The following is a 16,215-nucleotide window of genomic DNA, read 5'->3' as shown; positions in this document are numbered from 1 at the left end:
GCTTTGTGCTTTCCTCCATGGGGATAACAACTGCTCTGCTCCAGGCATTTCCTTGGCCTAGGATTTGGGATCTCTGGAAGAGGGCAAACATCTCCATCCAGCCTATTGGTGTGAGTGCAGGACTCCCTGTGGAACTATTTGGTGTTACAATGAATGCCACAACAGTTTATTGCCAGGAAGCTCCTAATGACCTGGCAGTAATCTCACTATGACTGACCAAGATTTTCTTCAATTCCCTTTAGCAATTTTACCTGATAAATTAGTGCAGGGAAAAAAAAAAAAAAAAAAAGGGACAAAATAAAACCGTAAGTAGAACAGAGGCTCTGATTTAAAATATCTAATGGATGATGCTCTTCTGCTTTCCTGGGGTTATAGCGTGCAATCCTTCTCCATATATTCTAGAACATTGGGTACTAAGAGCAGAGTGGTTATGACTCCTTCTTCACTGATTTCAGAGGAGCAGCCTTAAGCTGATGAGTTTAACTTAAATTTGGCATTTGATGTGTGGGGCACAACCCTGCTTCTAACCTGAGGTTGACTATTTTAATCCAAATTGGGTCTGTATTACTGGGGTTGGGTAAAAAAATGGAGTTACTATTTTCAGTGATTTCTTCACATAGCAAGAAAAGCTGAAAAAAAAAAAAAAAAGAAAAAAAAATAGAAAAAGGAGATGGATTGAGATGATTCTCAAACAGAGCAGCAGAGCAGTCCCTATCCTGTGCCTGGACCGGCACATGGTGTGTAGGACTAAGCATATGCACAGCCCCCCTGCAGGGTGCGGTCTCTCACAGACTGTTTTTCTCACAACAGCAAATACTTACCCTGCAGTACAAGAAAGACAAGGAGCTCCAGGAGGTGGTCCACCGGAGGGACACAAAGGTTATTAGAGGTCTGGAACATCTCTCTTATGAGGAGAGACTCTGGGCCTCAGAGAAGGCTGAAGGGGATCTCATTAATGCGTATAAGTATCTCAAAGGCAGGTGCCAAGAGGATGGTGCCAGGCTCTTTTCAGTGGTTCCCAGTGACAGGATGAGGAGCAATGGGCATAAACTAAAATACAAGAAGTTCCACCTCAACACGAAGAAGAAAAGAACTTCTTTACGCTGAGGGTGGCAGAGCACTGGAACACGCTGTCCAAGGAGGTCGTGGAGTCTCCCTCTCTGGCAACATTCAAAACCCACCCTGTGTCACCTGCTTTAGGTGACTCTGCCTTGGCATTGGGGGCTGGACCAGATGGTCTCCGGAGGTGCCTTCCATCTCTAACGATGCTGTGCTGTCCCCGCTCACCAGCCCGCCCCGGGGCTCAGCCCTAGGGCGCGGCTCGCACCCCGACCGCCCCTGCCCGCCCCCGGCGAGGCCCGGCGGCGCTGGAGCGGGGGCAGCGGCGAGGCGGGGCCGGGCGCGTGTGACGGGCGGCGGGGGCGGCCCCGGCGGGGCTGAGCCGCCTCGGCGGGGCAGTGCGGAGCGGCGGCGCGCCGGGGATGCGGAGCGGCCGGGCCCCGGGCAGATGATGGCGATACGCGAGCTGAAAGTGTGTCTGCTTGGAGTGAGTAAGAGTGGCCGGGAGGTCGCTTCCCCCTTTCCTTCCTTCCTCTCCCACCCCGCAGGTGGGGGCTGTGGGAGCTGGGGTGCCCGCTAAGCCGGGGAACGCTTCCAGCCTCGCTCTCCCGCTTCCCGGGGGGCGCCGCGTCTCCCGGTCCCGGGCGGGGCGGGGGGGTCGGCCGCAGTAAATTCCTGCACGCCGAAACTTGGCAGCCGCGCACCGGCCTCCGCTTTGGGGCGGGGGGAGGCTTTGGGGCTTGTTGTTTTTGTCTTGTTTCTCAACTTTTTAAAAGTGAGACGGGCGCAGCGGGCTGGGGGAGGTGGTGAGTGGCTCTCTTTTGGGGCTCTCCCCCAGCGCTCCCCAGGCGGGGTGGTCACCGGCGCAGAGCCGTATCCCCCGGTGGCGGTGGCCTTGCGGAGGGTCTCCCTTCGGTGCCAGAACCCCGAAGGCACCGGGGGGGGGGGGGGTTCCTGCCCATCCGGGGGGCTCGTCACAGGCGGCGGTGTCCTCGCCGAGCCCCCGTTCCAGCGGTGGGGAGCGCCACGGAGAAGAGCAGCAGCGCTGCCCACCCCGGACGTGTCGGGTGGCTCCTTCTCCCGGGGCTCGGTCCCGTCTCACCGATGTGCTGCTCGGTGCTTTGTTTAGTTACTTGCCTGGCTTTATTCAGCAGCGCTTCTTTGACTCGACTCCTTATAGGAACGTCCTTTTTGCCATCTCTTTTTTTTTTTTTTTTTTTTTATTTCGCTTTTTTGGCGAACTCGCGCGTGCGTTTCACATCTGGAGCAGCAATGTGCTTAGCTCTGCACTTTGGCTGCGCCTGCCCCTCTCTGCCCGGCACCGAGGGAGCTTCCCGGCAAAACGTGCCCACCAAGCTGGGACAAACACCCCCGCAGAGCAGAACCACCTCTCCTGACAGTAACCAGCAGAGCATCGCTACTCCAATACACAAGTTCTTTTTTAAAGTCAAACATCTCAAATTACCCGGTGCAAGTTAGGCTGCTTTTAGGCCCACAGCTCCATAAGCACTCAGAGAAGCTGCATGAATGAAGGCGTTTTAGAGTGAATTTGCTTTCATGCCATACAAGTGAGTTGAACATTTCAAAACCAAACACAAATAGACAATCCAGTTCTCTCTGATTTGTGTTGACACTTAGCCCAGCAGGATTGGGTACCTTGCCCTGGAGTCATTCTTGCCAGGATGTGGTGCCAGGGCACCGGAGAGTTCAACCCGAAGTATTTGGCAGTGACCATTCCTCCTTTCTTGGTTAGAATTCCTGCCTTCAACTTTTAAAATGGCATAGTGACAAAAATAAATGTGGTTTGCACAAACACGAGGAGTCTGTGGTAGAATATGTGGATGTGTCTTTGTTTATTTTCTTCTCCAGCAGAAAATGTTGTAATTTTATAGAGATGAAGTGTCTTGTGGAATGAGATTCCTCATGTCCATAATTTATTGAGATTTTGTAACATTAAAACTTCCTGGGGGTTTTGTAAGGCAATTGTTTACTTTTTTTAAGACAGGAAAAGAAACCTATAATGCAGCTCCGTGTTACCAGGAGTATGCAATTACTCAGTAGATTCATTAAAATGTTGGGGTGGCAGTGGTAGCACTTAGGGAGATGTGTCTGTAGTTATAGTCACTTAGTAATTAGTGAGATGTTCCTTCCTGAGTTTTAATAGGGCATAGTCCTAGAAAACCTTCTGCTTCTGATCACAGACATCTCATTTGCCATGGGGACTGACAGTCTGTTTTCCCAAAAGAGAGGAATCCTTCAGATGATGAATCCCCTCAAGAAGCTCAGACGTTTCTAGAGCAGGGAGGCTCCGTACCTGTCTGTGTGAACAAATGCAGGTATTCTGATCTGCTTGAAAGCTAGATGGCAACTCAAAAATACATTCTCAGATCTACCAAAAGAAATCTTGACAGTTGTTTTTTTCAGTAGGTCCTGGACCTGGTGGGTTAATCTGCATTGTATGTTGTTGGTCCCTGGATAATTAGTCAAGTCTGGCATGTCCTAGTCCCAAGACAAGTTCTTAGCCTTGTTAGAAATATGGATTAAATTAGTTTGTAAACTCATCTCTCTCCCCACTTCTGAACACAGCTCTAGATCAGACAGGAGGACCACTGACGGTTTCTGACCCCAGGCTGTGCAGAGGGCCTGGGCTTGGGCTGTTTCTGCCTGTTCAGAATTTCCCAATGGGGAAAAATTGCAGCTGGTGGAACGTTTCCAAAGCCAGCTTCTCCACAGGCCCTGAAGCCCCATTTGGCTATAGAGGGTCTAGATGGGAAGATGGTGAAGGGGAATAGAGAAGCCAGAGGTGTGGTCCACACTGCCAGCCCCACAGGCCAGTGCAGTACTCCAGGGCCAGTGAGTGGCCTGCAGGCATTGCACTGGAGATAGGGAGTAGGTTATTGGCTCCTGGATGTAACCCCACATTGACAGGAGGGAGCCCCTAGATTTTAGGATTAACCTAACGAAATGGGATTTGGGTATCTGCATTTCATTTCTTTCTCCTCCACAGTATCTTGGGGTTTTAAAAACTCTATGCAAGTGTCATGATAGTGATTTGGAGCAGCCAGGAGCAGGTTATGGGATTTGTAGCTGTTGAAGGATACACCACAGAGAAGGGCAGAGGGGAAATTGGGGCAGCAGGGGGGTGGGAGTGAGTCAGTTTGGAAGGAAGGCTTTGTTGATGGCAGAGTTCTTTGAGCAGGGATGGTTCCAGCTTCCCAGTGGGCCAGCAGGAGCAGGATGCCTGCCTAATTGTCCGGTGCCTCACAGCCTCAGGTGTAGGAGCTACGGAGGTGCAGTTGAACAGCTCTCTTTAGTATGTTGCCATACAAGTGTTCTCAAGCCTGCTCCCAAACTACTTCCTCCAGTAAATTATTGCTGCTGGGCAGTGAGGTATCTACATGTGGAAGGTGTTCATCTTCCTGAGTGCGAACACTTGAGCTCTGCTGCAAGTTGTGTCCTGTTACCCCAGACTCTTCCTGGTCTCTCAGTCCAGTTTGTTGTTTGTTCCCAGCGTTTGTCCCTTGTTAGATGCCACGTGCTTCTGGGGCTGAGCAGCTTTTATCTGCAGCTCAGTCTATGTGATGAAATGAAGTGCATCTCCCATTTGCCTTGCGTGGTGCTTCTATGTGGGCACCTTGTTGAGGGGATGGAGGAGAGAGGAGTGTAGGGGAACTGGTGTGTTGCTGAGCTGTGCTTTAGTGCTGCGATGTGGCTGGCTGTGCAGCTGCCAGGTTTCCTAATCTGTCTGTGGCTGCTGAGTGCCCCGTGCCTTAGCTCCCAACATTTCTTTATGTGGGCTGGAGGAGCGATTTACAACTCCCTGCCAAATCCTGACATAACTGTGTGTGGCAACTGCAGAAGAGATTGCCAGGTTTAAGACTAAGGCAAAGTTTCTTGTCTTTGTCACTTCCTGAGGAAACTTTGACAACTCTTCAGCCTTTGGGAGGTGGCTTGCTACCATCTACAGTGACCTCCATTGCTCCTTTCCTTTTGTTTTTGTTTATTACATTTTTGTGTTGTGACTGTGCATCACAGGACCAAAGGAGGTAGGATTGGAAGAAGCTCAGAGGTCATCCCTTGTCCTTAAAGCCCCTTATTCCTGACATTTGTTTGTCTCCTCTGTCTTTAAAAACTCATAATCTTCTCCCTGGGGTTATGTCCCAGGGTTTAACTGCTCTTACTGTAGAAAGTTTTTCCCGAACATAGTGCCTACATCTTCCTTATCTGAGATTTTCTTTCTTCACCCTTCTGTTTTTGCCTCCATTTTCTTGCTCATAAGAAGTCACTTGCTGGCCTGCTAGCATGAAAATGCTCTCTGAAGCTGATAAGCCTGCATTTGTAAAAGGAGTGACATTTCCTCTGTGGAAATTATCCTATGATACTGAACATAGATGACTGGGAATCTTTAAGTTTGTGTCTAAAATGCTTGTCACAATGCTTTTGTGGCCTACATGTCCCAGCACAAGGAGGGGAGCTGCTGTTAAAAGCAAAGCTGCACCCCTGGCTGGGTTGTACCAGTTAAGGGGCTTTCTTCTCACCAGGTATGTGCAAGGTGGCTTCCATGGTAAGGTGAGCATCCTGCTGAAGACAGTAACACTACACAGTGCAGAAGCCACCTGTGCATCAACAGCTGCAGTGTTGTAGCCTAAAAACGAGAGTAGAGCAAACAGAGGTGGTCATGAAAAGAGGAAAAATACACTGATGAAGTAAATGTGTGCCTTCTATAATTTTGTCCGCAGAAATATCTTGTCTGAGAGAGGAACAGAGACTGGCAAGCAATTTTTTTCCCCAGTGTTAATGGTTCATCATCACCTACTCATTCATTTGTATTTTATTATGTAAACAAGTAGCTCTATCATGAGAGAAATTTTTGAGTCATGACCACATGGCTGTTTGTCACTGGTTTGAAGTGTCCATCACTGCAGCCTTTCCATCAAAGGAGGCCTCATCTGCGTCTCTATCCTAGCCAGTTATGGTTTTGCATTGTAGTGAAACATCAAATCAGAGGTAAAACTAAACAGTGATTTTAAGTCTGTGGGGAACTGAAAGACAGACACATGGTTAGCTGAACTGCATATACCTAATTTTCTAGGGAAATTGTGGTTTTTTTTAATATTCTTCTTTAGTGAAGAATACTCTGAAATTTACACTTAATGTGGGCACACAGCACTTCTGTATCCATTGCTCTGCTTTGCCAGTCAGAAGTGTACAAGACACTGAAGGAGACTGGGACTGGTGATTTTGTTTTTATTTTGTTTGTCAGTATTGCATAAAAGTCCAGTTATGCACCAAGCAAGAAAGACCTGTTCTCTTGTATCAATAAAAAAGTGTCTTCAGAAGCCTAAAGCAACCTTTTAATATTATTTTATAAAATATTTAAATGGCTACAATCAAATTTTTTGCAATATGTACATTAAATATGTAGGTAAACAATTTCTCACCATTTAGAATTCAGGATTCTATACTGACCTTCTCCTTATTGCTTTCCTGATGTATCTACAAAACTTTTTTCTTTACTAGTTTCTTCCAAAGGTTTTGTGTGGGATTGCTTAGAATGGTAGAGTGGAACATCCTTCTAGGAAAAGGTGGTTGTGGAGGCCACACTCTGCTTTCGTTTCCATCAGCCCAACCAAACTGGATTTCTGAAGAAGCAGAAGCAGAAATTTGAAGCAAGTTTGAGTTTCGGTAGCAGCAAAGCCTCAAAGGGGAATCTTGTTAGTACTAATCTACTGGATAGCAAAAGAGTACCCTGTGGTTGGTGCTTGTTGCTGCACTTCATGGGCTCCCATCCTGTGCTTGTAACTTGCCTGTTGAGTGAATCCATGCAGGGACTATTACCCAGCAATCATATGCAGGCTGTAGTTTTACTGTCTCTCAAATTCTCTTAAATTCAGATTTCCCCAGCCCTTTGCTCTTTTTGATTTCTGGCTGAAAAATTGGGAAACTTCTTGGTTTACAGTAATTCTGGGTAAAAAAGAAACCTATATTCTTTCTTTCTGACAAAATAAGGAAGTTGAATGGTGATAAACTCAAATTTTTTTCACATGGTTGAATGCAGTTTTAGCCCTATTTGGTGAAGTAATGCTGAGGCAGACTATGTGAAGCAAGCAGAAACTTTGCATGCAAACAATATGTGGGGAAGAGAAAAACCCTCTCATTTTCATGAGGTGATTCCTTTTAACTGGCCTAAGTCAAGCCATATAAAAAGGGCATTTTTAATTTGTGTTTAGAGTGTGTTTTCTGAGACTCTGGTTGATGGTAGGACTTGTTTCTAAGGTGATAATTCGATTTATTGGTAGGGTGTGTTGCAGTTACAGTGCAGTTGAACTGCAGGGCTTGTGGTGGTGTTTATAAATTACAGTGCTGGTGCATTTTGCCTGTGTTGGGTTGTGTCTGAGCTGGCTACAGTATGGATGCTGCAGACTGCAAGTGCCATACAGGCTGGGTAGATGTATTCTTGACATATTTTGTCTAAAATTTCTCAAGTTAATTGCTTGTTGAGAGAAGCATTTACAGGGAGGCTGGAGCTGTAACTCTGCTGCTCTTGTTCTTTTGCCTCCCTGCTGCTCCTTCTTGCAAATGCCATTTGCCCAGCCTTCAGGGCTGTTAGACCCTCCAGGGACTGCTGTTAGTCATGGATTTCCTGGCCACATCTCTGTTCAGATAAGATCAGGACAGGCACTTTTTTTTTTCATTTCCTGCGCTGTGGTTATGAGGGGAAGGCAGAGGGGCGCATTGAAGTGAACACAAGTGGCTTTAGCAGGTTTGCGCTGTCCCATAATGATGGAATGGTTTGAGTTGGAAGGGACCTTAGAGATCGTCTGGTTCCAACCTTGCTGCCATGAGCAGGGTCATCTTCCACTAGAGCAGGCTGCTGTTGACCCCACCTTCCCCACAGTTCAGGTGCTGCCTCAGAAAACTGAGTGCAGGGCAAGGGGTTTCTCCTCAACTTTGGTGGCTCGCCAGCCTCCACTGATGGGGGGACTGGTTTTGGAGCTGTGCTCTCCATCCACAGATCTGGAGCTTCCTCTGCTCATGTTTTTCTCAAGCTGTTTCTGGGGCCAGCCGAGTGCCCAACACATGGATAGAGGTACCTTTGGGAAAGGAGGTGGGAAACTGGGTAGAGTTTGTCTACCCACAAGCTACCTACAAGTCTTTCCTTGATCCAGTGCTAATCACACCTATGGGTTAGATCGTCATGAGTTGGATCATCCCATGCTCTTTGGAGAGAGCAGAGCAAGCCTTCAGTGCTTTGCTCCTTGTCATGTCCCCCTCCTACCTTCTGATTGTAGGCCAGGGGCAGCTCCTGTGAATATAACTCTGCAGCCCCTCACCAGAAAGTGTCTGGAGCTGCCATGGGACACATGCTTCCGAAGTAAACTGAAATAAAAGATGTTTCTATTCTTACGGAGTTGTTTTTCTTCTCACTACATGCCTTGTAGAGGCTGGGCAGTGGTGTCAAGGTCAAGGTGAAAGGAAATTTTTAAAATTCCATCTCAACTTGTTAGATGCCAGCAAAGGGACACATTCCAGTTTCCTTCTGAAACATCTTGTACACCCTTTCCATGAACGCTCACAGTTTTGAACAGCACTGCCAAAAGACAAATCCCAGCTTTAGAAAGCTGCCAGTGGAGGTGGATGGGAGGCTGACTGGGAGCACAGCCTTGTGTAAGCACATGCCAGTGGTTGATTTACGGTCTCTGGCCTTGCAGGGCTGCTCTGAAAGCTGAACAACAGGCAGTGGAACAAACGCTTTTTATTTTCGCCTGGATATTTTTAAACAAAAATGCTGGTTAGTGCATGGCTTTTATATTTTTTGGAGGAGAGGGTAGAGAAGTTATGTTTTTTCACTTTTTGTTTTGGCCAGAGTATGTTCTTACTTGGGCAACATGTGGAAGTGCCTGTGCATGAAATCCAGCCACTAAATACTTTGTGTCCCTGAGTTATTGTTTCCTCCTTTGTCAGCAGAGTGACAGGATGCTGCAGACGTCATTGGGTGTCCCGGTTGGACCCGTCAGGGGACCGTAGTCCCTGCAGGGAACTATAAAAAACTGTAAATGATAAATATCAGGCCTTTACAGGAATTCACCTACAGTTAGGGACTCTCTGAAGCAGATTCTCCTTTCCTTTAAAGCCTGTCTGTAGAGCCAAAATGAGTTACCAGTGATTCCTAAAGTGGGTTTAATTGTGAAAAAAAAATTGAATTTGGGGCCCATTGAATTCTGCAGCAAACAAAACTTAAGTGTTGATAGGATCTCGTGGTTCTTCAGCAAAGATGTGCTTCTGGGTGACAGGATGTGTCTGAATCACTTGTATCTCCTTCCATGCTCACCGGTGACCTGTGGGATACAATTGGAATAGCTTTAGCCTTCTCTATCTCACGCTTGTAATTAGTAGCTGATAACTCATCTCCAGTACTGCCATTGTGTGAATTCTCAAGATCTACCCATTTCCTACTGTGAGGGAATTCAGTGTCAGAAAAGGAATCCTTAGGAGTTTGGTCAACATCTGGTGTGTGCCAACACAGAGAAGCTATACTGGGAATCACTGGACTTACCGAAGACTGATTGAAAAGAGCATTTCCTTGAATGTGGTGTGGTGTCACACCAAGGCTCAGCTAGACTCTTGAGACTTTGATTTTTAACTACTTGATTTAGAGGGGTGAAAGTGCATTGTCACTATGGTCAATAGTTTAGGATTTAGAAGCATATTACAACTGAAATATTTGAGGTGTTGGTAAATGTACAGTCACAGTTTTAATTTTGAGCATCTTCTACTATCTGTGGAAGCAAATACTAATTTTTTTTGCCTTAGGCAGTCTCTGTTAATAAAGAAACCCTAAACCACCAAAAAAATGAACCTCTCACTGACTGATACACACCACTATCAGCTTCTAAGGCTGCACTTCTACTTTGTGGCTGGATGAATCTGGCAGCTGATTAATTTCTGGAGGGATTTAGAAAATGAGAACGGGAATATGTTCTTTCTTGAATAGGAAGCCCATTATCTGTCTTTTTTTCCCTTTTCCTTTGCATACTAAATGTAAGTATTTAAGTACCTATTTTAAGAATCATAATATCAACACTTGGAATATACCTTGTTAAAGCTGATATGAACAGGAAGCCTCCAACCACTTTTAGGCCAGAAGTCGTTCGTGGTGCATAGTCCATGCGGACTTCAGCCTTTTCAATACTGTGCAGACAAGCTTGCTTTTAGGATATTAATTTTGTGAGTTTGCTACAAACATGGGGTTTTTTGCTACATTATCCCTTACACCAGCAGTTTTCTTTCTTGGATGTTACTGCTCTTGTGAAAAATCCAAGGAAAGTTGAACTTCATTTTTGTCTCGGTTTGCTTAAATGTCAGTGAGGAAATTAAACCTTGTATTCAAGTATTGTGAGTCCAGCGGCAGAGTGTGGTTTATGTGAATAGTCTTCAGAATCAATTGCTCTGTCCTTTGATGTTTATTTTTTTCTGCCTTGGATATTTTTGTTTATTTTTTTTCCTGCAGAGTGTGCTTGAAAAGAATAAATGCATGCCAGGGCATTAGACAGACAGTAGGAGCATGTTTTATGTGACAAAAATGGCAGTTGGATAAAACCAGATAACATAAATTTGATTTGAGATTATGTTACTGAAACCCTGAGTAGCATCCTTAGGCATATGTTTGATTCTAAGCATTAGGGTAATCCCTCTTCATCAGAGTATCAGGGTACATCCTTCAGCCTTTGCTGAGTGGGCTAAATTGAATTCCGTGCTTAAAGCCCAGCATTTGCTCTAATGCACAGCTGAATGCACTGCTGTGTGGAGAATAAGATAAAATGTTTAAGTAAATTAAGTATTTGGATAACACAGCTCATGATTGATTCCCATCATTTGACATTAAAATCGGATAGAGTAGCTCAGTTCTACCTCAGTTTTGTGGTTGGGTTTGCCTTCTCCCTTAGGCTGATGCGGATAAAGAGAGAAAGCAAGCCTTTTACACCCTAAATCCAAATTTAAAAAGATTGTCAGAAGGAGAGTGGTAGCCCTGCAGCCTTAGAAGTTCTTCAGGATTAGTTTATCACCAAAGAATGGTTTGGGTTGGAAGGGACCTTAAAGATCATCTCATTGCAGTCCTGCTGCTGTGGGCAGGGACACCTTCCTGTAGGCAGCATTGCTCAGGGCCTTGAACTCTTGTGAGGATGTGCAGACAAGTAGAAGAAGGGGTGTAGAAGTTGGCATAGAGGAGATTTGGAGGAACAGAATAGATAAAGACAGAGACTAAAGAAGGAGGAGGTGGAGTATTGGAACTGACACTGAGGGAGAACATCAGGGAGGATTGTAGGGGGACTGATGAGAGGGAATGAGGAACACAGAGGACTAAAGTGAGGAGCAAGGGAAAGAGAAGCTGAGGATAATGGAAAGCTGGACAGAGCAAACCAACAAAGGGTAGTAGAAATAGTAACATTGGGTGAAAAAATCCTGCCACTTCTCCCTTGGTTTTAGCCTTCAGTTTCCTTTTTAATTATTTTAGAGCCCTGACTTTGTCTTAGTGCTGTTTCATTTGTGTTTCAAAACACTTTTGGCCAGTGGAGCCTGCAGAATTGTTGTTTGCATTGCTTTAAATTAAGCTGTCTCTCTCAACTAGTCAAGAACACTATCACAGATGTGACAAAGGAAAGCTCTGGTAGGATTTCATTGGCCAATTGAGATGCCTTCCTCAATCCCTGTGCCTGTTGTTCTGCCATGTCTGAGATCTGTGGGAACTTCGGAGTCAGTTCCATGTAGTCCCAGACACTCAGGCTGTGACACTGGAAATGTGTTTAGTATACAGACAGTCTGTCCTGAGGGTGACTCCTCATTACCTTCTGTGTGGCTCAGTCTCCTCCTACTTTGGAGGAAAAGACGAAATGTACTCTTCTTCTACCTCTTTGTCCTCTGAGAAGGAGGACAATGTACTAAATTGCATGGTTTAGCATTCCATTTGAAATGTTCCTGGAGTATTTTCAGTTGAGATTTGCAAAGTCCATACACTTTTGACCATTTCTGGTTTCCAAATTCTGAGTGATGGTGAAAAAAATCGGCCAGGTGAATAAAAACTTCCTTCTTCAAGTCAGTTGTAAGTTAGATACTGATTTCCTAGTTATTTTTGTGATGGAGAGAAGCAGGTGCCTTAACAATAAGAGCAACAAAACTTGGTTTTGCTTAAGGGCTTTTCCCTAAAAATTTGAATTTCATGGCACTAGTGCTGCTGATACCTTGAGAGGCCTCCTAGAAACAGAGACTAGACAAGAATAAGGGAATACAAGTAGGTATTTATTTGAAAGACCTTCAAAGGTACCCCCTGGGGCCAGAGGCAATTGCCCAGATGGACCCCAAGATGGATGACCGGTCACAAGTTCTTCACACTTTTATAGGTTTGGTTCATTTGCATATCAGGGTTAATTCTCCAATTAAAGCTTCCGTTTAATGATGTAATTCCCCTCAGCTTGCCCCTCTCTCAAAGGCTTTTGGTTTATACTTTTGGGGCCTAGGACGGTCTGGGTGTCCTTGAAGAGCAGGCCTGGAGAGGCTTTGTTATGTCTACCTAACACGAGAGAGCAGAAGGCTACAAGAAACTTCAGAGTTACACACTAAGCAGTACAGGATTTGAAAAATATAAAAGTTAAAACCTAAGGCATCACTAGCAGCTTTTAGAAATTGCTGTGTTTCATTCCTGATGAAATCAATGGGAGGTGAACATATTCAAGAAGTCACCTGCTTAAGGGCTACAGCCTTGTGCTGATAATTTCTCCCATTTAGGAGCCTGTTTGGTGCAGATAGCTTTATGTTCAGTAACTTCACAGCAGCACACAGTAAATCCACAGATAAAAAACTTTGCCCTGGGTTTTAGTATACCGTGCTTGCTGTTACCTCTTCTGTTTACTTGCATGACTGATAGAGGGGAAAGGACCAGGGGGGTGTTTATATGATGCTGTTTAAAGTAAGTGGTGATGTTTGCTGTCTTGGGGAAAACTTTACATCCAGGCAAGAGTTGAAATGAATATGAAATCACTACTAATGGAGGTTAATTAAACCTAACAGTTGGGTGAAACATTTCTTTACACAGATTTAGGTTTAGGCAAACTTCTTATTGTCCATTCCCAGTCCTGCACATAAATTCAGGAAATGGAAACCCCCAGTTTCAAGGATTTTAGACCTTTCCTTCATGTCACCTCTTAATATCCACACGGATGCATAGTATCTATATGTAATTTGCAGTTAATTTTAAATAAAAAATAATGGCAAATTTCAGAAACTCTCAACTTGTCCCCTTCCCCTCATACCCCCTGGAGAAGATGTGTTTCAGTGTGTCTGGAAGGCTGATGGAGGTGGTTTTCCAAAGGCTGGCAAATGGTAAGAGCGGCTTGCGTGAAGAGGGTGCCATTAGCAGCTGGGCAGCCTTCAGGATGCTGATGAAGGAGAGCAACTCACACCTTAGATTGTCACCAGAGGCTGCTGATTTTACAGGTTGTTGTATCAGCTAAAAGGAGCTGATAAGCAGAGGCAATAAATCTGTGTATGAACTCTTTAGTTGAGTTGCTGTCCCATGCTTGAGGTGTTTCCTGACCCGCTCAAGGCTGATGGTGTCTGGCTGCCTTTGGCCAGTAGAGACCAGAGGAAGGGTTACTTGCTTCTCGTTGTTGGTAGGTGACATACCCAGTACCAGGGCTCTGCTAATTTGGAGCAAAGATCTGTGGCCATGAGGCTGGTTCCTGTTTGTTAGAGGAAATGTTAGTTTTTATAGCTGCCCCCTGAAACTGCCTTCTTCCTCTCTGTTGCTGCAAGGGACAAGGGATTGGGCTTTCTTGTCTCCACGCCTGAAGTTTTCGGCTGGTGTTTCAGGTGGAACTCATAATTTATGTGGCTTTTTTCTTCCTCTCTGGTATGCAGGTGGGATAGTTACAAATTGGGAGGAGTATGTCTGAGCATTGAATTGAATAGGGCTTATTGAGCCTGAATGGACAAATCTGAAGGTAATTGAGCCCTTTTACAATTTTTCCAGGCAATTGCTGGACAATTTTTATACTAGTGAAATAGTAAGCTGAACACAAGAGCCATTTCATCAAATGCTGTGGTTGATGGGCATATTGTTGCTTCTGTAAGAGCCACTGCTGTCATTTAATAAAAGAAAAAGACTGTTGGTACTTGTAGGCAATCTGCAATATGAAATTACAGTGTTTGGATTGGATTAGCAGTTTCATTGGCTGGAAGATGTTGAATATCTTCTATGTTGGGACAGGAATATAAATTACTTTGTTTTCATGTTTACTAGGTGGCACTAACAAGCCTGTATTTCTAAATTATGGCCCCTAATGATAGGATTTGACAATTAAAGAGGTAGGGTGTTGGAGTATGAACAGAAACTTGTGCCAAATAGCAATTCAAGTCAAAGATTTTCTCCTCATCATACCAGTATTTTGAAAGTTTCATCTGCTACAATGTGTGTGGGGAAGGTTCGCTTAGGAAAAGAACTTGGTTTGGAAAGAGCTACACAGAATTGTTTATCCCATTTTTTTGCTGGCAAATTGTACTTGAAAACAACATTTGACAGGATGCTGTTGCCTAATGTGTTTACTTAACTATGAAAACCTCAGGTTATTTATGCATCTAGTCTGAAAACTAAATTTAGTTTCTCTGATCACTGCATTGCACAATAGTAATGAAGGATATTTAACCAAATTGTTCTGCTGGTATGTGTGCATGTGGCCAACAGAGATAAAACCCCTGCAGTCAATACTCGTTATCACTGACAATTCGAGGTACAGTGACTTGTGTGTTACTTCCCTTACCTAATTTTTCAGGTTCAGAGACAATTATGAGGATTTCTAAGTTGATACTATTCACACATTTTTACTGTATCTTTAAATAGGAATTTCTCTGCGGGAGGAGTAGTACATCGAGTGGATTTTTGTGACTGCAAGTGTATTTTGAGATAGAGTGGGTAGGAAAGGGATGACATCATGGGGATATTAAAAAGTCTCCCAAATTTGTCTAGAAAATGAACTCTGACAATTGGAATTGCCAAAATCCAGGCATTACTATTAATAAAATTGCATAGGCATTAAAGCTGGGCTTGCAGTTGTAATTTATTTTTACTTCAGCTTTATTTAGCTCCTCCCAGTCGAGGTTTGACTTGCTGGAGAGATCTGGGAAGTTGGCTTTTAGTTCCTACTTCATTGATGGGGAGACTGTGACCCATCTGTGACACCACCAGCAGGAATGTTCCTGTGGTAAACCAGGGCCCATTTTTCATCCTCACCTGAAAAATGAAGTGGTGAACATTGGAGAGGTCATGCTTAAGTGTGTGTGGTGGAGCTCAGATGGGAAATCAGCAAACTGGCAGCAGGGAGATGTCATTAGGATGAGCTGGGGTGGTAGGAGAGCATGCCATGGAGTGCGGGTGTGCAGTCCCCGAGGGAAGCTGGGAATGCCCCATCCCTGGAAGCGTTCAGGACCAGGTTGGACGGGACTTTGAGAAACTTGATCTAGTGGAAGGTGTCCCTGTCCATGGCAAGGGGGATGGAACTAGATGATCTCTGAGGTTCCTTTCATCCTAAACCATTCTGTGATTCTGTAACACGCTTTCTTACCACTTGCAGAGCACCTGTCAGGGTGGGTTTAGTGGGTTTATCTGCTGGCCCGTGTTATACCATGGTCAGGAGGATCCTATGATCCAGTGGTCAGTAAAAGGCAATTAGAGGTACAGTTCTTGTTTGGATGATAGTGACTCCATAAAGTCCCATAGCTATAGGTCTACTAAAAATTAACCCAAAAATTTCCCCTCTGTGCCATACAACATTTTTGATAGTGTGCAGGTTTGGGTGGGGTTTTGTGGGTTTTTTCCTTTCTTTGTTCATTAATACAATAAATTAATTGTGCGATAGGGGCATTCCTTTGAAGCTGCCTTTGCCATACAGTACCCATTGCCACACTGGGCTCTGCAAGGTGGTACCAGCAGTGGGAGATACCTGGAATTCCAAGGGAAAGTGCTCAGGCACTCTTCTTTCTGTCTCTGTCTGTCTCACCTTTCTAGTTCTTGGAATTTCATTATGCTGTCCTCTTTCCCTCCTTACCCAGGCTTTTGACTCCCAACTCACGTGAGCAATTTACTCAGTGGCCCTTTCTCCTCTG

The 16,215-nt window shown here is 44.9% G+C and overlaps 1 protein-coding gene across 1 annotated transcript in view; it reads left to right on the top strand.

Moving 5' to 3' along the window:
• Positions 1 to 1,421: 1,421 nt before the first annotated feature.
• Positions 1,422 to 16,215, top strand: part of RAB31 (RAB31, member RAS oncogene family) — a 60,632-nt gene continuing 45,838 nt past the window's right edge. Inside the window, exon 1 of the mRNA XM_082278270.1 lies at positions 1,422 to 1,546. Coding sequence (XP_082134396.1) covers positions 1,508 to 1,546 — 39 coding nt within the window. The 5' untranslated portion in view covers positions 1,422 to 1,507. The remainder of the gene's footprint in view (positions 1,547 to 16,215) is intronic.

Source organism: Coloeus monedula (genome assembly GCF_965178545.1).
Source record: "Coloeus monedula genome assembly, chromosome: 1".
Taxonomy (NCBI): domain Eukaryota; kingdom Metazoa; phylum Chordata; class Aves; order Passeriformes; family Corvidae; genus Coloeus; species Coloeus monedula.
This window is presented reverse-complemented; position numbering and strand designations above follow the sequence as displayed.